We start from the raw sequence: 23,505 nt of genomic DNA on the forward strand, positions 1-23,505 counted from the left end.
CGTGATCATCAGGCTGTCACTCAGCACTTGGAACACTTCCTCAAGGAAATCTGTCTGGCAGTGTGGCAGAAATACTGAAGCCTCTATTTCACTTTTAGTTGCACTTCTCTATCGCCATATTAGCTTCACTGGAATTTTAGAAGTAATTTCATTAATGAGGCGTCAGAGTGAGTGCGGTCATTGACAAAAAGGAACTCCTCTCTTTTCAGAAAAGTTTATTGGAAGAACAGAAAATGAAAACATACATTTTTTTAATCACACAGACAGATTCATACAAAAATAATAGTTTCATTTAAACATCCTGCAGATCATGTTAATCATTGATTAGTCCTAAATGATGCCCCCAGTCCCCTAAAATGAGTGTTAATAAAGTTCTCAAAACTTCTTGCTTGGCTACACATTTCTTTTTTTTTTTTTAGATTTAACTCTGCTATAGAGAGAGTTATTAGTGCATGTCTTGAACAACTAAAATGTAAATATACATGTTTGTTTAGTCAGACTGGAGGATGGTTTTATTTTCCATTATTGCTGTGTAATGTAGACTTAATGCAGCACTTTGAGAAGAGCTCAGCAGACCTGGTGCCTCAGCTGTCAGCAAAAAGAGGACTAATGAGAGATATTAAGACTTGCTATCAAAAATAAACTCCCTAAATAAATATTTGATGCTCCAATTAAATAAATACATATAATAAAAATAGATACAAATAATAAATAATTTTCAACAGATAGATAAATAAATAAATGCCATAATAAAAAATGGCCGGTCAAGGTACGTTTTGGACATGAGCCAAAAGCAGTCAGGGTGCGGCGTCTATCGGTCAGCTCTCTGTCTCCTCACTGCTGCGGTCCAGACTCCTGAGGCAGCGGACCATGTCCTGCCCGAAGGACTGGAGCTGCACCAGAGTCAGGTGTGCTGCCACCTGAACCTCGTAGGTCCCCGGTAGACGCAAGGCGACAGGGGTTGGTGTGGGCTGCACCGCGGCCTCTCCTTGGACCATTTTCAGAATCTGTCAGGAACACAAAACAACATCGTGAAAAGGTGCATCAAAGTAGAAATGATCTGTCACGAAAAGACAAATTTGGAAGTATTCTCCCACCTTATTGATCTGAATGCCGAGGTCTTTGATGTCGGCCAGCAGCTCAGTCACTTTGTCTTTGCTTTCCAGGTGAGGGGAGACGGAGGTCAGCAAGGTGCGGTGCAGCTGAAGACCCTCAGACATGCGTCTCAAACAGGTCTCCTGATAGGACAGAACAGCAGCGCACTGGTCATGTTCTCTGTTTTTTTTTTTCAAACCCTTCTGTTGTTCACAGGATGATCCCCCTTGGAGATGCTTACCAAAGTGAAGTTTTCTGACACGACTCTGAGCACAGGGGCAGAGGGGATGCCGATGGTGGAGGCCATCAGCGTAAGCTTTGCATTTTCAGAGGAGTTGAGCTTTAGGGCCTGAGGTGGAGAGAGAGAGAGAGAGAGAGCGAGAGAGAGAGAGAGAGAGAGAGAGAGAGAGAGAGAGAGAGTTCTGTTATGGACAGATAGCAGCTTGGCATGCCACAGGAAGCACACATGTCGTCCCTCTGTGCTCTTGTTGTGGTTGCAGAATTACTCAGTAAAAGCAGTAATAGCGCAATGTCAAGATACTCCATTACAAGTAAAAGTCATGGATGAAGAATCTACTGCAAAATGTACTTTAAGTGTCCAAAGTACACACAGTGAAGACATGTCTGTGTTATGTTTTATGATGGGTTATTAACATTGAGCTGCTAATCCGACCTGTTTCACTTAGTTTCATCTGGGTGATGCATCATATATTATAAGATCATTGTGGGCTTTCTACTGTCTAACCTGCAGTGTTCAAAGAATGTAATGCAACGCATAAAGTAGCATATGGAAACACTCAAGGACACAAAATTGCACGTCCACCGAGAAAAAGCCATGAATGCATGTCCGGGTTTGGCAGACTTGGGACACTGATGCCGGGCCCTTTTTTTTTAGCAGTTTCATTATGATGCTTGCTCCTTTTTTATTTATTTATTTATTTATTTTTAGCAGTTTTATTACTGCTTAAACTCAGCTAGTGATACTGATCCCACCCCGGCAACAAGTAGTACTTACAATGTTAATACTACCTAATACCAACCCATCTCAGTTATATATTGTACAAATCCCGATTGCGATGTATCTAATGATTCAGCAAGTCACTATTCAGCGTGTCAGACCCGTAACAGCGTCACTGCCAGGCTTAGTCATGCAAAAGTCCCTATATTGGCGCTCATGAGGCAGAATTACCGCAGCAGCCTCACAGCTGTTTTAAAACACATTAGATCCAAACGGAACAACGCGCCACCACCTACTGCCTCTCACCTCGGAGCGAATGCAGGATTTGTGCGCGTCGGGAATGGCGAGCAGGATCTTTTCCGTTAAGCCGCGGCTCCTCTGCACCATCTCCTGAGATTGCGGATCCTCAACAAGTGCGCTCCTCTCCGGCAGAGGTGCGCTGCGGGCGAACGTGGCCATGTAGCAGGGAATGGCGAGGACTGCAAGAGGAGGAAATCAAAATGTCACCGCAGAGGCATGAAGACGATCCCCTTTGTGCATCCAATACAGAATGTGTGTGCGTGAGTGAGGAAGAGGAGGAGGACAACGGGGAGAACAAAGCTTGGCTCTCTCCTCAGCAGCTCCTCTGTGCTGCAGCACCGGGCATGTCTCCCCTCAGGCTCAATGACTGCATGAGTTGAGAATAGTCGCTGTAATGTGAAACCCTGAGCCAAAAGTAACTACAGCGTTTAAACACAGCCAAAATGACAGTCTGAGCGGATATAAACTCTTAATAAATATAGTATGCACTCCTTAAAACTGCTCCAAATGCTTTAAAATGAACTTTGCTGTAATACCAGTTAATTAATAGTCCAAAGGTTCGTGCAGAATGGGTCCTTGTGGCTCTTCCTCTGAGTCTCTGCAGTGTCTGGACATGATCAGCAGAGAAGAGAAAGCAGCATTTCACAAGCATTACCTCACTACTACTCACCAATCAGGATGTTCATGGCCTCTGTTGAGGAGTGTCTTTAAGTATTGACCTCAAATGAGCACTATCCATGATTTAAAGTACACTTATTGTCATATATATACAGGTCCAGCTCCATGAAGAGGGACTTCCTGTCATTTGTTCATCTGAAGGAGTCTCATTATGAGTGAGAGGAGATTTCCATGAAATGTACACACTTAGATTCAGAACCCCGTCATTTTTTTGAGAAGCCTAACTTACTTGGATTTCAATTGTAGAATTGATAGTGACATTATTGACAATGTAATGATTACAATATTGGATTTTCTTTTAAATACATTTCACAAAATAATTGTACCTCTTCATACATTTTGTCAAACAAAATCCACCACAAATTACATAACATTACAACAAATAAAACTAAATAGTGACACAAAGACAAACTATTAAAATTCAAGGAAAATAAAGGGATGAAGCAGGTGAATATATATATATACCAAAAGAATGAAAATAATAAAAGAAAAAGAAAAGAGGGAAAGTGGTAGTCTGTTAGGCACTTCACTTTTCAGCGTAAAAACCTCCAAAGTAACACAATTTAAGAGTTTTATTTTGGGAACTGGAATTCATCACTGATTTTTTATACTGATGCAACAGTTTGTAGTTCAAGAATGAGTCTGACCAGTTGCACAAAATTCAGTCATACATAAAGAGACCTGGAGGAAACAGGTATTTCCTGACAGAAGTACAAGAGGGAAATGGAAACTGAAAGTTGTTTTCTTATGACGTCTGTGGTCATCCGGTGTGTTTTTGGGGGCCATCGTGATACTTGTATGGACAACTGCTTATGGCTTTGTGGCCTACTGATGAAACTCAATAAGATTATTATGATATTTAGGGTGATTTTTAAACTGTGGCCCCTGTTTGTTTTGTCTTACCTGAAGCTTCCTTCATCCATACAGGTGCCCACTGATTTCAGGGTAGTGAGTTCACCAGAGTTTATTGGTGCACATGTATAGTAGGGACACGAGAGAAAACAGCAAGGCTTGACAAATACCAGAGTGCCATCTGGTGGAATCATGTGTTTTACAAAATACACTTCAGCTGTGTGGTTACACTCTGCAAAAAGTGTTTGCATTTCATTCACAAATCCCTCAAAGTTCAGAAACAGCTGTCACCAAGGTAACACAAATTCTCTCACTCAATAACTAAATCAATAAGTCTATAAATAAACACTTTTACTTGCTTTCTTGCTGAGAGTAAGATGAGCAAACCGATGCCACTCTGATGTCTGTGCATTTAGACAAAGCAAGGCTTCCCCTGCTTCAAGCCTTGATGCTAAGCTATGCTAACCCGCTGCTGGCTCCAGCCACATATTCACCACACAGACACGCGAGTGGCACCGAGCGTCACACTTGACTCTTTGCAATAAAGTCAATAGAATAACATGTTATTTTTCTACCTCCAGTCAGCTACTTAATCCTCAAAATTGTTAAGTCTAGACAAATATACCATTGTGGTGGGAGTTATGTAATCACATGGTAGGTCCATTCTGTGCCTCCATTGTAGAAGATCAGTTTGCTTCATGCTCTGACAGGAGGGCCCCTTGATCAGTCCGTGTAGCTGTGTTACGTCTGGCATGCTTGATAGGCTGTGAAGTGAGGCCGTCAAATCTGATCCCTGAAATCCACACTGGTCTGATCTCCAATCAATCCTGCACATGAAAGGAGGGCATTATTCACTGCTGAGGCCTCGCTCTGTAGCCCCGTCACTGACCCATTTGGAAACACTATTTGGTTGTAGGAGTGGAACAATGTCCTAGATTGCCGTTGGCTGAGCAGAGAAAGTCTGCACAAGAATGTCCTGCCTTTTCACCTTTACAGACATGCACTCTGATGCTTCATTTCATCCATAACACAGTGTCACCTTTATGTTTGCTAGTTAACAACACTGTCAACGAGTGCAAAGATATCTGGCGCGTGATGTCCATTCGATTTAGTATGCCATGTTTGTAGTCTGTGAAAGCTTTGCAGTATAGATAGGGATTTAAAATAAGATTCTGCAGGGATGATCAATGCTTGTTTCTTCAACAGGCATTCAAAACATGGACCCACGCGTCAGTCTGGAGGGACTGAAGGCAGGACCTGGATGCAAAGTGCCCAAAGATGGCCATAAAGGGATTCAGTGCTTAGCATGTTAAGTAAAGGAAAGATGTTTAATACAGCATGTCCATATCAAATCTTTTCTGCTTCTGAAAGATAGATATTGTTAATCTGCAATGAGTATTAGTTGACCAGTGAATGCCTCCTAACATTTTGCACATCTGGCCTAAAGGGCCTGGCATTAACTCATCTTAACATTAAAACAAGCATTCATGCAAAACATCAATCCTGTGAACAGAGACTGAACTGAAAAAGCATCTTGTGAAGGAAATGTCCTTCTCCTTTTCACTTTTCTGCTTTAGTCACAAGCACACAAAGGCCCCAAGGTCACAGGTCATATAGGCCTTTGACAATGACTCCGTTTTAGTGTCTTCTCTACTCTGTGATATCCAAGAAGTCACTCCCTGGATCTGTTACCAAGCAACCCAGGTCTATAGAAAACATAGGTGCGTGTAGAGAGGACCATTGAAGGAAGACTGCACAAATCATAACGATTTCATGAAAGGATTAGTGGCGTGACTACTTATGTAGATAAGACATAAGCTAATGTTTTGACATAATGCAACAGTATCATCTCATATACCAGTGATAGGTATTGAATGGATGTATTTGGGAATGGTATGAGATATAGGTGATTTTTCTCCACAAAATGTATCAGAAACTGCTTGTAAGGATGCAAAAATCTGCATCTGTTGTTCAAGTTGCTGTGGTTACATGATAAGACAGATTCCAGGATGTCCAAGCCTGATCTCATTCAAAGAAGGTTTTTATTACTGGTCGTGTCATGTCATTTCACGTGTAAAGCTGAGCTTTCTCTCTGGAAATGAAAGATGCGTTTTACATGGAAAATTAGGCCCCAGTTGGGAGGATATGTGTTGAATGTGAGAGGAAGGAGGTTTTGACCAGAGTGGATGTAGCTCAGGAAGTGATTTTACAGGAAACGTGGCATGACTTTTCAGAAAAAGTCTGACTCAGATACAAGACATCTTCATCAGCTGAATTTGACACTTCAGTACACCTCTCACGTGTTATCTTCTGATGGTGACTTACGCAGTTCAAAGCATTTAATGAGAACTCATCCGTGTATTCTTTATGTTCCTTCACAAAAGATTATCGGTTCTTGAGAATCTTGACCTACATTACATTTACGTCATACTTGATAGTAGGTCACATCTCTGAATCTTGATTTCGATTTATTGTCTACAGGGAAATTTTAAACATACATTAAATATTTACGTCCTGTGCAATAGTTCCACATACACTTGTAGTCAATAATGCTAATTCAACCTGTCAATAATCACATTTCAGCCATTTCACATCCTGTGCTTTAACAAGTCTAATATCCATTTACTGTGTAATAGCTGTATGAGTTACCACTTGTACATTGGTGTATGACATCTTACCATAGCATTTTGACATTACATTATACTATGATGCATACCGTAAAGTAATACCAATATATGGAGATTTATAACGAGATCCAACATTTCTTTGTTAACACTCACTGAAAATACTGTTACATGGATTAGTATACTCAAACAAGGATGGATTACCAATCCAGCAAAGTACTTCCCTGAGTAAAGGCAAAGTAAAGTGATTGTAAATTACTTTGTTGGTAATTCGATTTTTGCAATCTTGTATTTTCACCTAATCTTGAGGCGCTGCTTCATAGACACAGACTTCGTGTCAATTCTAGTTTAATATCTTAATATTTCAGTGATAATATGCTTAATATGCTGTAACTGCTGTGTGGACATAAAGGCCTTTATTTTCCCCACACTTCCACACTTTCACCGACAGGGGGAGCTGTGTCACACAAAACGAAGCTGGGACCTTCACGCATTGCTTTCTCCTTAGACAGATCATCACAAAATATTGACACTCACTTAAGGGATGTCCTTGTCACTCTCCTCAGGCGCATCATCTTAGGTGTCACTTACCTGTTTTGGCTAAAAGAGTTAATTGGGTGCCCACACAGGCCCTGACTGCGAGGCCCTATGTGATCTTGGAGCCTGGAAACATTTTCACCTGCAACCCAACCCCAAACAGGGCTGCGCTCTGTGGGATTGGATGCGTCACCTTATCCTCCACTTTGTGTCCCATTACCCAGCAGTTGTAATGCTCACACCAGTGTAACGTGTCTAAGGTAGCAATTGGGGCAAGCTGAGCTGGCCTGAAATTTAAATTAACCTCAGCGACATTTATGTGTGCCGGGGAACAGAGGTGTTACATTACCAGTACCCTCACTGCCGCCATGCACACACACCTGTCGTACATACAGGTGAACAAAAGAATGTGCGCACTCACATGCATTAGCTGTAAGAAATACAGTCACACATGTCTGTGTCTAGTTTTATGTTCATCTCCTCTAGTGGCCTTCCTTTAACAGTGGCTGGTTTCAAAGCCGCCGTGAGAGTCTGTTATCAGAGGATAGGGGAAGTATGTGTGTAATGTGTGTGTATGTGGCAGGAAATGTCAGAGAGGGAGGCTTACCATCTATTTTTCAGTACTGTTGAACCTCCCGCTCGTCACGGGGAGCTGTACCTGGGCTTCCTTAAGATTAACTCTGCCAAGATCAATATCATTGTTTTCTGTAATACAAACTCAGCCTGTTATAGAAACTGAGGAGCATGGACACTGTTAAGCATGTAGGGATAACAAGAAAGAGCATGTTGAGCACAAGCTTGTGAATTTGTTCTTTTAGTTAGAGGAAAACAGGGGAAATGGATCAATAAATGGTTTAGCTAAAGTGGTTTTCTGAAAAAGAAATCTTTCAGTCTTTTTGGACATTTCCAGAATATCAATACCACTCTCTTGTCTGTGCACTTCATAAGAAGTTACAGCTAGCAGGTGCTTAGCTTAGCTTAGCATACATACTGAAAATGAGGGAATAGCTAGCCTAGCTCTATGGAATAGCTGAATCTGCCTACCAGCATGTCTAAAGCTAATTAATGAGCATGTCATATCTTGGGACCACTAACTTCTTGGAGTCTGACTTTTACACTTTTGTTTTTGTATGAATTTAACAAACATTTTAATTAGTGAGCTTTAGAGGAGCTGGTGAGCAGGTTTTGTTAGCTATGAAAAGAGCCAGGTAAGCTCTTTATTCTTGTTTCCAATCTTTATGCTAAGCTAGCTAACCTAGCAAGTGACAAGTGATTTTCCTGAGATGTCAAACTATTCCTTTAAAGACCAAAGTCTGCCTTTCGAGAGAGGCAGTTTGAGGATGAGGTGGGACTGACTTTAGCTGCCACCAAGGGCGCTCTGGACCTTCACCAAGCAGCCCAAGGGCATTTGGAAAGTGCTTTACCTAAGCAAGGGTAAGTCAGACAGCCGAGGGGGCAGCTGATCCCCTGTGGCATTCTCCCTTAATTTCTCCTCAAGAAGTGGGTCACACAAGATGATGGGTACATTCCCAGACTCTCTGCTCAAGTGTTTTTATGGCCACCATAAATCATTTACTGGTCTTGTTCTGCTCTAGAGGCATTTGTGTGTCTGACACAGGGAAATCCTTGTTGACAAACCGCTTCAACATAAAGTTTGCTTATTCAAAATAGCACTGATTTATTCTTGCCTTGGTCTGTGGAGAAGACAAGAGCATGTCTTAGAGCACAGGCAGATGAGGATTAAATTACATCTCCACTCAAATACATTTACCTTTCTGTGGTTTGTATTGACAATTTAATTAGAAGAGACACAAATGCATCTTTCCTCTTTGCCACAGTCTGGTGAAATTGGAGATTCACATCCCGAGCATCCCTTTCAAATGGATCAGCTGGTCATGGCCCCATAAATGTTATCTGTAAAAACCATGAGAGTGACCGCATCAGACAATATGGCTTCCAGGGGCACCACGGCTGCTTATTAAAGGCATGGGAGAATGAAAAACAGCACAGTGGAAGAGGCTCTCTCTAGATAACCAGGTATGACCATGAGGGACTAGCCTGTGTGTCCTGAATTCATCTGGGTGAAGAGGTGAGAGTGATGAGTGATCATTAATGGGCTTTTCTTTTCCTAGCAGAAAATGAAAAACCTGTCCCTGCTCAGATTTGAAGTCTCTCTCCCTCTCTCCTTCTAATGACTGCTGAACTGCAGTAACCTCTAATTCTCTGCTTCTCAAATCAACCTTTTCTGACAATTAGATGATATTGCACACAAGGTTATTGGCCTTGTGACTGGAGATTGGCATGTAAACATTAGCATATTATACTGAGGAGTAATTCCAGAGCTGCAGTGTGTTTCTGATACCAGGTAGGCATTAAATGCTATGCCTTTGTAAAGTCTGCTTCTATCAGATATGTCACACGACTATATCAAATCCTTTGTCACCTCTGGGTGACAAGTTTTGGTTTGTTCCCTGGGCTGACCAACACATCAGGAGAACAGCAAATTAAACGAAGACAATGAGTCTTTGTATGTGCAGTGTAGAGTACTGCTGTGCTGTATAGATCATTTAGGGATCCCACTGGTTATGGGGTGAGCTAGCAGGGGCTTCCTGTCATATACTCCTAACATATAGAGGCAGCCTGGAGGTTTGTGTTCTCATCAATATGGAGCTGGGGCGCAGTAGCTTCTATAAACATCGCAGAATAACTGATGAGGCCTTCATCACATGGGAATCTGATTCATCAGCACAGTGAGCTGAATATGCATCTACTTAAGAGTGATTCAGATTCTAAATACTGTATGTATTTCTTCATCTTTTGCAAGACAATGGAGTTTAGTCAGAGAAACACCAAAAACAATTTAAATGGAAAACATAATTTTACATAGCAGTGAATACCATAAGGGTTTTATTGGAAAACAGTTGTACATGGAAATCCTCATTCTAGAGTTGCCCTTTCCCACTGCTCATATCGCTGTCTGAATAGCTCTCTGGAATTGTCTCTGTGTGAGCGAGGTGCATCAAGGTGCATGCACCACTGGATAAATCCCATTTCTATCCCATATTTGGAGTTCGCCAAAAACATGCTGCTGCTTTTTCTCCCTCAACGCACAGACTAGACCATCAACTCAGCCAACAAAAACTCCTAATGGGTCGCTAAAAGATGAATTATTCATCTGGGCTAGGTTGTATCTGCCTGGTGTTCTCGTGCAGGCGCATGTCTTGTTGCCCACCTAGGCTCTGACTGATGATCGTGTAGCTGCAGGTTGTAGCTCCAACGTGTTTGGTGTTGGTTACCACTTCAGGTCCCATGTCAACCCTATACCACAGTACTAATGGTGGAAGACTCCTCTGACTTGCCCTGTCTGCTGGGCAATGACTTGAGATACTCCAGGTGTCTGCGGGCATCCTCCTGATTAGCCCTGACATAGTAGACCAGGTAGGAGATGACCATGGTGAACCAGCCGAACATGACAACCAACATGGCCACATCTGTAGTCCTCTTCATCACCACACATAGATCTATGTCTGGTGCCAACAGGAAGGCAAGTCCTTCAACTCCTATTTCCTCAGGATCCGAAGTGTGGCACACAATGCCCGTCAGCGATGCAGGCTCCAGGTCAACACGGGGCAAGGCCATCTGCAAGTTGCAGTCACAATGCCATGGATTGTTTGTTAGGTTGGCGCGAGCCCGCAGGCCCTCGAAGGCCTCAGGGTTAAAGTTTACTAACTTGTTTGAAGAAAGGTCAAGGAACTGTAATGAGGAGCCCAAGCCTCTGAACGCCCCTGGTTCTAACTGGCTTAATTCATTATGCGATAGATCCAGTTCAACCAGGTGGGGCAAACCAGCAAACGCATTTGCTGGGATTGTAGTGAAGAGGTTGAAGTCCAGGTAGATGCGCCGTGTGTCATTGGGGATATCCTGGGGGATCTCTGTGAGCAGCAGATTGCTGCAGCGGACCGTTTTGCCGCCGCTCTCACTCTCGGAGCAGTAGCAGCTCTTAGAACAACTGGTGGCAGCATGGTGGAAGCAGAAGGTCATTAGCACCAGGCTGTGCAGCAGCAAACACATGACCACTGAGCGGCGCAGCAGTCTGTCTGCAGGTAGGGACATCATGGGATATGGGCATGCTCCAGGAAGGGTTACCTGGGTGCAGGACCTGAAGTCTACATCAACCTCCCCAGTAGCTGTTGAACCTATGATATAAAAATAAGAGCAAGTCACATTAGCAGTGGTTAGAAGACTCCCCCTTGAAAAAAGAGAAGTTCAGGTTGCACTGTGAAATGTTTTCCTCATGTAAAACGTGGGTGTTTAATGATGTTCTTTTGAGTCCATAGTGTTATTTAAGGCAGAAATGGGGGGCAGACTATCTTGTCTAATTGCAGTGAGAAGGCAGCGGGAATGCTGCAGGCTCATTTCAGCGCGTTGTTGGCCAGAAACAATCGCACTTCTGTTGCATTTCCAGGAAAGTCGAAGGATCAAACATTCCCTTCATACCAGCGCAATAAACAAGCTCCGAAAATCCTTTGGTGTCACTGTGCCTCCTTTATAATTGACATCCCTGCGATGCCGGGCTATTTCAGTACACAGAGAGTGGCATTAACATAGTGATGTGACACCACGAGGAACAAAATGTTCAGCACAACACGCAAGTCCAACTAGATTTTTCATGGAGTACATATATCATGTGTCCAGTTCTTTCTAAAACTATTGCTGCAATTCTCATGCAATAATTTTAGTAAAAGTGGCCATTTAAACTTTTCCTTGCATGGTGTCTGTCAAGCTATGCAGACACTAGTCCATAAGGTTATTTAGTCAGAAGTGCAAGTAACACAGAGGTAAAAGCTTGTCTGTGTGTCCTGTAAATTACACTTTATATTTTGTATGTAAGCCTTTGAAAATAGCAGGTCTACCCACCCTAACACACTTCATTAATAGATGATCAGGGCTACCTCCTATCCTGTTACTAATCCTCTTAAGGAAAAACTCCTTAAGTCAGTGTAGCATCAGTGTTGGCCACCCAATCCTTTTGTTGGGGTAAATGCTAATGCTATAAACAGCAACCCGGCCAACAAAACAGACAATGTGATGGCCTTTCTTCCCTGAGACAAAAAGAAACCACAGAGTTCAACCAGACTTCTTGATTTCTTCAAAATGGCTGGAGACTGGGCAAGATCCACTTACCAAGATTAAAAAATGAAATCGATCTCTAAGTACCTCTAAGTATCACATGACGTTGGGGGTAGAGGACAGAGTGTAGTGGCAATTGGGGTGTGTATGTGCTTGTGCGAGGGGGGGCAGATGATTTGTTTACGGGACACAGCTAATAACATTCAGTGTTACACTGGTTTAAGAAATGCCTGTCGGACATCCCCAATAACGAGCCATTGGGGGAGAGGGAGGCCGATGCATGGGAGCAATGCACATGATGAAGCCTCTGCTACTAAGGAGCTGGAGTTTCCCTCTCTCAGATATGAGATGCTCATCCAGACATCAGCTTCCAAAGGATTTCCCTCTGCACTTAGTGTCAGCAGGGTGTATGAGAAAGTAAAAAAGCATGACAGATGCAGCTGAACACCCAAGGAAACAAAAAGTCTCGCCTCAACTAAATGGGTAACATTATGCTGCTGTAAAGGCTATACTTTCCCCATCACGTAACATGCCAGCCTGGTATTTTGCAGAGAGATAATGGGGGAACAGAAGTCGAAGGCTGGTGACGGAGGAGGAGAAAGCATGTGGGCAAGGAAGGAAATTGGACGCACCAGCACAGGGCTGTGAAAGAAAGACTGATATCGAGAGGATTTCAAGAGAGGGATAACATTACAATAACAACACAGAGATCAGTGCGTGACACTAATGAGATATTGAGGAAGGAGGGACAGGGAAAATGTTAGTGAGTCAAAGGGACAGCTGATGAAGGCAGCTGGCAGTGAGAGAATAAAGGCGAGAGGAAGTGTCGCCTGTGGATGAGATAAACAAGAGAGGGTGTAAACCTAATGAATCGCAGGGTGGGGCACCAGTATAAAAGGATTTTCAAAGACAGCTTTCCATGCAAAATATCCTTCTCAAAGACACTGTTGGCCAAAAAAAAAAAAGAAGTCATTTTACAAATGGTCTGCACCCTTATAACAAATATAACCCATCTCTCAGCCATATACTGTCAATGCAATAAATCAGTTGGCCTCTAAATCAGGTGAGGACTTCGTCAATGTTCCTAAAGTCACTGCCTACTTCAGCAATAAATAACTCTCCTGCTTTTAATTTACACAATAAATGCGCCGCTCTTGCAGCCAAAGGTCAGCCTCTCACTTCATAAATTCACTGCTGTCAGTGCTGAGCTAACAAGTCTCTGGCACCAATTATTTGAGGGGCAGTAATTTGGACTCAAACCACAAACATGAGAGGCATTAAAGCGCAACCCAAATTTGTTATGTTAATGTGTTTTCTGACGTAGTGTTATGAATGTGACCTCCTCGCGGCACCACATCACAGCTGTAAGCAATGCATGAATGGCAAATAAGATGCATGTCTCTAGTTATCACTGGGGGGGGTGAGGGGTGGAGGGGAGTGACAGAGAGGGAAACAGGAAAATAAAGCATCCCTGACATCTTTAACTTGAAATGCAGACTTTTAATGCAACTATAATCATATTTGAATGCTTTTAGCTCTATCCACTCCCGATCCCTTACTCAATGCCAATCTCGATTACTAGAGATGCTCTTTCTGTTCTTCAGAGCACAACACTGCACTTGGCAGATTTCCACTGTGCCTGAACACCTCATTTTCCCCCATTGAATAATCTTGTTAACCCACAGAGCAATATGCATAAGCACATTGTTACAGAGGGGCACTTAGCTCTTTTTATAGTCTTATGCCATTTAATGTACAGAGAGATTAGGGTTTGATCTCACACTCAGTGTAATCAGTTGAAATATGTCTTCCAGATCAATGTCAGTATTAATCCCCTCAACACAAACTTCAATACTGAAGCAACACTGATCTAATTACTTTAATCTAAATTAATCACAACATAGGCTAAAGACATTTGAGATGTAAAATTAAAGCGCAACAGTGGGTTAAGTATCACCTCGTGCTCAAATTTAAATTCTGCTCATAAGCAACAAGCATGCGGTGGCAAATGAACTCAAAGGACAGGAGATAAAGGCGATGCCTCGTGGGAACTGATACCCCCAAGTTAGTCTTTCATCCTGTTTCAGTGAGCACCATCCAGGGCTTGTTTTCCAGCATCAGTCATATTTAGAAACCTGAATTAAAACAGTTCCGGAAACAGTTCCAAAACATCTTTTCTGGATTAAAAATGTGCACACGCGTTCAATATCACAAAGAAAACATACGCGTTTTGATGAGTAACACACACACACACACACACACACACACACACACACACTCACGTCTTTGCCGCTTTTCCTCTCCTTTTCATGATGTGCTTCCCAGCAAGTGTCCGACAAAAAGATCGTCCAGCTGATCAGAGCGCTCTCACGGACGCAGTTCGGTCAGTGTTTTGGTTCGCCTCCATCGGGTCCTCTTGCGGCTCGTTAAACTTGTGCTGAGAGCCGCTCCGGCAGCCGCCAAGCGTCAGTGGAAAGGCTCCCGCAGTTCAGTGCAGCCTTTTAGTTTCCACGCAACCAGAAAACCAGGCAACATCGCCGGAGCCAGCGCGAACTGACAAGGGCACAGCGCGGGGGCAAGACCGTCACTGATGTATCCCACCGACTCCGATCCGCATATCACAGAAATAATAATAACAATACTGCAAAGTTTAAAATGGCAGACACGGGGCGCGCAATGCATTTACGCACGGACGGCAAGCCTTAATGGCTGGAAATGGTCGGTCACATGCCGAGGCTGAGTCTGGCCGATTACATTCATTCACATGCATCTGTTGATTGCAGTGAGTGAAGTGGATTTGATGTGCATGCATCAGGTGCCTGTAAAGTGGTACCCCTCCCTCACATGTACACACACCCACTCTCTCTCTCAGACACACATACACACACAGGGGTGATCTCATACAGCGTGCAGGGCTCATACATGGAGCACTTGGGTTGGCAGCCCACACTAATCATTTTTGATCTGAAGCTTGTTGTTTCAAACATGCAGCCTGGCTGCCAGGGCGGTGGATCTTTGGCCGTCTCCAGGCCCATTTCCTGCCTGCTGCCAGCCGATAAGGAAGCCCAATCAAATCCAACATGGAAACAGACGTGCATGGGCACTGGCCTGCAGAGTCTGCCAAGCAGCCAGTCATAATGTATTAATGGAATTAAAATCAATAAAGTGGGACACTCCACCCAAACTCCCTCTGTGGTACTCTGGAATGATTAACCACAGCTTGAGTCTTTCTTTCTTCCTTTCTATCTTTCTTTCTTTCTGTCCTACTCCTCTCTATCATGTTTTTTTATGCCACTATGCTCCTTAAAGGGATGATCTTGGACAGTGGGAAAGTTGGCTCTGCCCGCGCTGGATTACCAACGGGGCAGGGCCAACAACAGCCCCAGGGCCCCAGACAATCAGGGGCCCAAAGACCTCTGTTTGCTGGTGTGGCAATTGTTGTTCCTGCATTCTAGTTTTAATAATTTTAGGCTTACCCACATTTTCACAAACTAACTTACAGCAAACATGGGGCATGGTAGTATTCCGGTTCAGGAATACTGGTTGGTGTCTTGTGCTCCAGGCAAAATTTGTTGGGGGAGAGGTGTGGGTTGGGGGGGCTCAGTAAAGACCCAGAGCTCATTTTTGCCTTGGGGCCGATTAGTGTTCACTGCATGAATTGTAAATAATCTGTTTTTATCGATTGGGGTGTTCACAGAGAAAGGAGAGCAGGAAAGTAAACTATGTTTAATATATATTTAACTTGCAACTCTAATATTTCAACGCTCTTTGGTTGTATCCAATAATATACGGTGAGATCAGTCAGAGTTAAATATTGCTGTTCTCTAACATATCTTTGCCACGTCCCTGTCTGGATCATTCATCCATATGGTAGCCAAAGATTGGATTTCATGGGCACACTGCAAGACGCAGTTTTGGAGCAGTGATGGAGCCAAATAGATCCAAGTCTCAAAGTCTTATCACATAGAAAAACATTTGATCTGTCCCTTTGGGCCATACATCACTCATTTTTCTGTTAGACTTCTCAGTCGTGCTTCTCAAGCCAAGTCTCATGTTCAACCTGTAAACTGACAGCGTGGAGCGCCCAGATTAACCTGTAGGAGATGTACAATACAAAACGCTGATTAGTTTGGCCAAAATCAGAGCCAAAACAAAATCTTTTGTTTTTTTTATGCAGGTTTTGCCTTGGTATGACATGGCAGGGTTGACTGATTGATTGATAAATTCATCATGATGAATTTGTGCATCTCAGTCCCCATGAGAAACACACATACTGTAACTTAATGTTCATTGTTGCTACATTCACCCCTTTCACAGCCCTGAGATTACAAGACTGTTCTTGTCAATTAGACGAAGATCAGATAAGTGGAATAGCATATGACAGTGAAACAGCAGAAAATAGGATTACTGTCCTCATCGAGAGAGGAGAGTGCACTGGCAGTCAGTCTTCCCCAGATTCATCAGATTACTTCAAATGCTCATCTGAGGTTGTCAGCTCGACGGGTGCTGGATGCATTATCAAACAAGTATTATGTCCTGATAGACTATACTTTCAAGGGGATCAAAGTGTCCTCTTTTTTTTTTCCCTCCTTACGTTTTTCTCTCCAGCCTGTCAAGCATCTCAAAGCAGGCTCGGGCAGCATCCTCTCTGCCACCCTGACACCTGTGCAGGCATGCCTGCAAGCCTGCATTGGTCCCTGAAGTCCAAGAGCTGAGTGGGAATTTGGCTGGGAAAATACTTGAACCAGAGTTTCCACAATGTCACCTTATCAGGGTGAGAATGTTTTGCCATTAGTGTTTTCTCTGTGCAGCGGAACAAAAGGACTCATATTAATGAGATCTCCCCCTTACATTCTCATTTCCTATCCTACTTTTTCTTGCCTGTTCACACATACACATGTATATGCTTAAGCGCACACACGCTCTCTGTCTTTGGCTTCCAGCTTCCTCCTCGTCCCTGAACAAGATCAAAGTCCTGTCTTGTCTTTGTGAATACAACATTACTCTGCTTTATTTATTTATTTCCTTACCAGTCTTGAACCTTTTAATCAAAAACAGTGGGAAAGGTGCACTAAAAGGATTTCCCTGCTACTGCCAGAAACAGGGGGGTCACCTCACCTCATCTTCCCTGTGAAGAGCCTTGTCTTTTGAAGTCTGATATTATTGACATTAAGGAAAAATGGGCTAGCAATATGAAAGTGTTAGATATTCACTGATGCTTGTTGAATTCCCCAGCGGTGGAGCTTTGGCTGACTGAGCCTTGTCAAAAGCCTCAAACCACAAGTGCTGGAGTGTTGAATCTTCAGCAAAAACAGATCATGGGTGGATTTTACTTTTCTGGCGTGTTCCAAGTGGGTGATGTTGTTTGTAGTTCATAATACCTTGAAGGTGTTTCCAAAAAATAGAATACATTTTAGATATACAGTTATGGCTGATGGGAATTTCATTAGTTTTCCACGCATTTGTTTATAAAACAAAGTGGAGGGAAAATCCAGATTTTGACCTGATGATGACAACAAAGTCAGCAGTTTATTATAATTCATCTTGTGGGGATCGTGAATGTTTGTACATACAATTCTTTATGGCAATCCACCCAAAGGTTGGGGAGATATTTCACTCAGAACCAAACACGTCAACCTCATGGTGGTATTGAAGGGAAGATCAGGGGAGCAACCCATTCTATAGATATAGATATTTCAGTCCAGACTCATGTGGTCGACCAACCAACAGACAGAGCAACAGACCGTCACTGCTGTCCACAGAGCTGAGTTAGCGTGGCTGAAAATCACTGTAAGTCAGTGGAGTGTGCGAAATGAAAAACACCAGGTTGAACAGCTCAGAGGACACACGCTCTGTCGCGGGGCCTCACAAGTACACCCTGCTTGATATCACAAGCAGAAAAGGTTTGGAACTGTTTCAGGGCTGACCAGGTTAATAGGAAACCTAATGGTGCCTAACGCTGACTGATGCATGCACAGGAGTGATCTACACATACATCGACCCCCAGCTCATCAATACCGTTGAGGTCACAGTCGACTGTATTTCACTCTGCCAGCTAATGAAGCCAGTTAATCCAATCTGCTTCCTTTGTGGAATCCATATTAAGTGTGGCTTTGTTTTTAAAAAGAGAAAACACAGTGTGCTTATACTTACATCTGCGTAATGTCAATGTAAAGCGTTCCATTTGCTTCTCATTTATGGGAGATGTGTGTGAAGCGTCTCATGTTAACATTTCTTACAGCAGGCATGAGCAATCAACAGAGTGGCGACACTGATTGTGATGTATGCCGTCTTAAATGTTAAGTTGTTACAGTTGCCTGCCAACACAGGATAGAGGTTGTTGAAGCTGTTTTCCACTGCCCTTTTAAAGTAATTAATAATTCTTAGTCCTTCATTGTGTTTCTCAGACGTATTCACAATGACAGCCAGGGAGGGGTGTTCACCTTAAAGGTCACGTTATAGACCTCCAAGGACACTGCTGGGAATGTGATGCTCAAAAATAAAAACCGTGTGTCAATGCTGTGAATGTTAAAGGTTTGTTGTGGACGTTATTTACTTCCTCTAACGCTGCAAAGGTTATGTTGTGTTCAGGTTTAAGTACTCACGAGTAAAATCCACTGCTTCATATTTGTCATGTAGGTTTCTCTTCTTATATATACAGATTTCCTCGGAGCATCTGCACAAATTCAGAATAGCTTGAGCTAACAAGTCATTCTAGTCTTTTCATCTGTCACAAACCTGGAAGTTACCAGGGCTAAATACAGTGAACATTTGACTTTTTAAAGATTTTTCTTTTTCATCATTATTTCATTGTAGCTGAGTGTTTTCATTTCAGTTCACACATTACGCTCCACTCGCTCTTCCTCCTGTCGATCAGCTAAAACCCACAGGACGAAATGAGACTAGTCTTTGCTTGGAAATAATTACTCAGAAACACTGAGGTGCAGCGAATTCACTTTCACTCATAGTGGAGTTCTCCAGGGGAGAGCACACGTCTCCAAATCTAACACAGTGACGTTACTCACAGAACAACCTTTACAGACATTTTGGGTTAAATGTTTCAAGGGACGGTTTCAAGTCAACATTCAACCAATAAATCAGGGGCAGAGGTGTTATTTGACTCATGTTTGCACCTTGCCGAACAATATCTTTTAAAGAAGTAGTTCTCTATTTTGGGAAATACACCTACTGGCAGTCTTGCTGAGAGTTACATGAGAAGATCAACACCACTGTCATGTCTGTACACTAAATATGGAGTTACAGCTAGGAGAAGGTGATCTTGACTTAGCATAAAGACTGGAAGCAGGTGATAGAGTTTAGTTCTGTCCAGAGGTAAAACAATTAGCCTACCAGCACATGAAAAGCTCACAAATTAAGACATTTATTTTGCTTAATATGAATAAAATCAGAAATTTAAACTTCCATTTATGATTTTACAAGACCTCTGGACAAATATGAATGTCAATATTCTCATGTAACTCTCGGCAAAGAAGCGGATAAGTGTATTTCCTAAAATGTCAAACTACTCCTATAAGATCAAGCAGTGGCAATTCACTGAGAGTACCAAACTTAGGTACAACCCTGTTTCCAAAAAAGTTGGGACGCTGTTTAAAACATGACTAGAAACAGAATCTGATGATTTACAAAGCATTCAATATTTAATTGAAAATAGCACAAAGACAACATATGAAATGCTGAAACTGAGAAATCAAATTGTTTGGTTTTTTTTTTGAAAATTATATCCTCATTTGGAATTTAATGCCAGCCGCATGTTTCAGACAAGTTGTGACAGGGGAAACAAAGGACTGGGAAAGTTGTGAAATGCTAAAGGAAAACACCTGGTGGAACAGCTCACAGTTAATTAGGTTAACTGGCAACAGGTGAGTCACATGGTAGGGTATAAAAAGAGCATCCAGAGAGGCTGAACCTTTCTGAAGTAAAGCTGTGGAGAGGTTCACTTCTCTGTGACAGACCATGCTGGCAAATAGTGCAACAATTTAAGAATAATGTTTGTCAATGTAACATGGGGTGAACGTGGGGATTTCACTGTCTGCAGCACATAATGTCATGAAAAGATTCAGATATTTTGTAGATGTCAAGCAAGACTGGGAAAACATTCCACTGTCAGACTTACAGCAGTTGGTCTCCTCAGTTCCCCAACGCTTCCACAGTGTTCTTAAAAGAAGAGGTGATGCAACAGAGTGACATACATGACCCAGTCCCAACTTTTTGGAAATGTGTTGCAGCCAACGAATTCTAAATGAGGATAGAATTTTCAAAAACAATGAAATTTCTCTGTTTCACCATTTGATTTTTGTGCTTTGTGCTATTTAGAATTAGACTGTCAACTGATATACAGTGTCATGTACACGACCTGTATTCTCTTGTGCTCTGACATACCTGTCCAGTGCTCATTTGTAAGCGGCGGCTGTTTACCTGTCACCCTGATACTGCATCTGTAAAGCAGCATGACACAGGACATCAAGCTGCACCAAACAGCCCCTTTTAGATAGATCAGATCTATGACACACCAAGTTTTTTTCTCCCCCACTTCCCCAACAGTCAGGCTGTATCAGGCCTCAGAAAACACAGAACCATCAATAAATAAACAGGAAAGCAGGTGGTACTGAGAGCGGGTGTCCATCTACTTTGCTAACGTCTCTCAACAACTTCAGCTGGGTGACTATTTTTGGATGCTAAGTACTTAGTATTCCCTGTTTCAGCCTGCCCACTAGCACTAGAAAAGAGGAAGTCTGTGTGTGAGTGCATTACAGGGTTAGAATAGCAATGGAATAGTTGCAAACAAGAAAAAATATGTAAATACAGTCTCTTAAATGACTGCCTGAAAATAATGTACTCTGACGATACATTTAAAAACTTAGCACAGGTTGTCTTGAATGCACCATGTTGCCATTAAAAGGAATTGTTCAAAGTTCGAGGACATTTTTGAGAATTTGATTTCTTAAAGGGAGCTCAACAAAGGTAGACAGCACTCTCCTGTCCCTCTGTTAAATATTGAGCAACAGGCAGGTGACAGCTTAGCATACAGACTGGAAGCTGGAAGGAGCAGCAAGCCCGGCTCTGTCCAAAGAGTGTCACTCATACACTGAAGCTCACAAATTAACATGTTTAATCTCATTTGTTTAATCCATGCAGCACTAGTTCTTTACTGGGTACAGTGACTTCTTGGAACTCTGTCGTCATCGTGAGACAGCCAAGTAGTCAGCATAAAAATCTTTGTTAAACCACAAATAGTCGTTTTTATACTTCAGAATTTGCATGGGTTTAGCAAATGAGGTACAATGTGTTAACTTGTGTGAATTACGGGTGCACAAAGGCTCATTTTATATCCTTTGGACGGAGCCAGGCTGGCTGTTTCCCCTGCCTTGAATACCTTGAATACTGAGTTCAGGTGATCCTTTTGATTATGCTGCTGATTATGGCTTTGATAAGGTGAATTTTATCTCTCAAATAACTCTCAAAGCAGCTCCCATTCACAATTCTTCTCTATTAGGTTCAGAAAAGTACCACATTTTGAGCCTGAATTGTCTCTTTGTCAGGTACAGAGGACTCAAACATGTTCTATTTTGAAGGTAGCATAATCCAGTCCACTTCTGTTGTACGGACGAGGGCAGCTGGCACATTCTTTTATATTCCTTTAAATAGATCGGTCTTTCTTTCTGGTGAAGAAGTGCAGAATCAAACTTTAATGTGTGTTTGCACCTTTGTTCATGCGTGCAGGTGTGGGTGTATTTGTGTACATACACTCCACTACATCTGCTGGACCACAGCTCAAGCTCCTCAGCCCTATTATTATCATGCCAAGGTCAGATGAGTGGGCACCCTCGCAGAGGAAGACAGATAAGAATGGTAGAACGGTTAGATAAATCAGGTTAGTGCATTTCCATTGACTGATAGCCACCAGACCAGAGATGTAAAAGCCTGTGTTAGCTGTACTAAATAAAATCATCTGTCTTTCTCTGTTGTGCTTTCTTAAATAATGCACTTCTGAACATCAGCTGAACAGAGCTGTAAGACATGAAGGAAAGCGCTGCACAATGACACATAGCTGCTAAAACACATCAGCTGAGGGCTATCACAACGGCATACTTCTGGGGAGATAAACCCATTAACCACTAAATAGCTTTTAGGCAGCCATCATGTACAGTGTGTGAGCGTGTGTGACAGAGAAATTGGAGGAAATGAGGGGGAGAGACAAAGAGACGGGGGGAGAGAATATTAGAAAATGAAGTAAAATTGAAATTGAGCACTTTGGGAAACACACTCCCAGAAAACATCGCAGAACATTTTCTTGCAAGTCATTTTGATGTACATTTGTATATTCAGAAAGACAGTAATGGTTTGTAGCCCAAGCGACCAAAAGGTACACAAACAAAGGCATTATCATTAGGCAATACTGAGAGAATGGGTGTGCTCCTTTCCCTTTTTCCTCTCAGTTTGGAACGGTTTGTTCTTCTCTTTGTCTGGGGAGTGTGTGGAGGCAAAGACACAATATCGACACACCAAGCAGGACACAATGCCTCACCAGCTTTGATGGGGCTGCGAGCCAACTGAACCTGGATCTCAGCAGTGTTAAGCTTGCTGTCTTGAGTGCTTGTTTGTCTGACCCATCTAAGTGACCCAGTCAGCCATTGTATTTGTGAAACTGATTTTAAAATGAACCTTTAGTTCTGACTTAACTAGCATGAATGTACTGTACATCTTGAGCTGTTGGCTGTCTGGTGAATCAAAAGGTCATGCACTCGGAGCCAACTATTCCCTTGTACAATGTGCATCTTCAGACAAGCAGCTGCCACCTGCTGTACTTCAGCTGATGGCAGTACCTTCGCTGTTGATGCACACTTGACTTTTGGGAAAGGTGTTAAATTATTTGCTGATGTTGCAGGTGTAGCTTCAAGACAATATGTAAATAAGATGGAGTGTGCACAGATGTTGAATACTGCAGTGTGTCTTAGCTCTGTGAATACTGAATGGTATTACGCAGCTGTGAATGTCACAGTTTCTCTGATCTTTGTAAATTCCGCAGGATTATGCAGCTGGCATAAAAGGCTTCAAAGAACATGGTAAAGCTTTAAAAAGTGCCATAGCTTGCATGATATGCCGACTACAAAGACAGGCCTTTGAGTGAGAAGTGAGTTAGACATGAATAATTTTAATATGGAACAGAAGGAAATTGTATGGGCACACTTGAGGACAGACAATAAACTGTAGATATTTAGTCTAAGCCCAAGCACGTATGCTTACATAAACCACCAGTGCTCTCTCTGAGCTGTACTGTATGTTAGTCTTGACAAAAAAGAAAAGGATTGC

At 42.5% G+C, this 23,505-nt stretch overlaps 2 protein-coding genes across 3 annotated transcripts; both read right to left on the reverse strand.

Annotated features, from left to right (window-relative positions):
- Nucleotides 1-206: 206 nt before the first annotated feature.
- On the reverse strand, nt 207-3,082 carry csf3a (colony stimulating factor 3 (granulocyte) a). Of its 2 annotated transcripts, none has more exons than XM_076760235.1 (5): nt 3,024-3,082; nt 2,360-2,532; nt 1,337-1,444; nt 1,098-1,238; nt 207-1,007 (listed from the first exon to the last, which is right to left on the reverse strand). In XM_076760235.1, exons 1-5 carry the CDS (start codon nt 3,037-3,039, stop codon nt 819-821), a joined length of 627 nt encoding a protein of 208 aa, XP_076616350.1. In that variant the 5' UTR covers nt 3,040-3,082; the 3' UTR covers nt 207-818. The 2 variants fall into 2 exon arrangements, with proteins under 2 accessions (XP_076616350.1, XP_076616351.1); XM_076760236.1 differs by lacking the exon at nt 3,024-3,082 and adding an exon at nt 2,890-2,963.
- Nucleotides 3,083-9,925: 6,843 nt separating this feature from the next.
- On the reverse strand, nt 9,926-14,973 carry lrrc3ca (leucine rich repeat containing 3Ca). Its single transcript, XM_076760257.1, has 2 exons — nt 14,457-14,973; nt 9,926-11,240 (listed from the first exon to the last, which is right to left on the reverse strand). The coding sequence occupies exon 2, from the start codon at nt 11,158-11,160 to the stop codon at nt 10,363-10,365; it is 798 nt and encodes a 265-aa protein (XP_076616372.1). The 5' UTR covers nt 11,161-11,240; nt 14,457-14,973; the 3' UTR covers nt 9,926-10,362.
- Between the last annotated feature and the right edge of the window lie 8,532 nt (nt 14,974-23,505).

The sequence above is a fragment of the Chaetodon auriga genome, chromosome 20 (genome assembly GCF_051107435.1).
Source record: "Chaetodon auriga isolate fChaAug3 chromosome 20, fChaAug3.hap1, whole genome shotgun sequence".
NCBI classification, from domain to species: Eukaryota; Metazoa; Chordata; class Actinopteri; order Chaetodontiformes; family Chaetodontidae; genus Chaetodon; species Chaetodon auriga.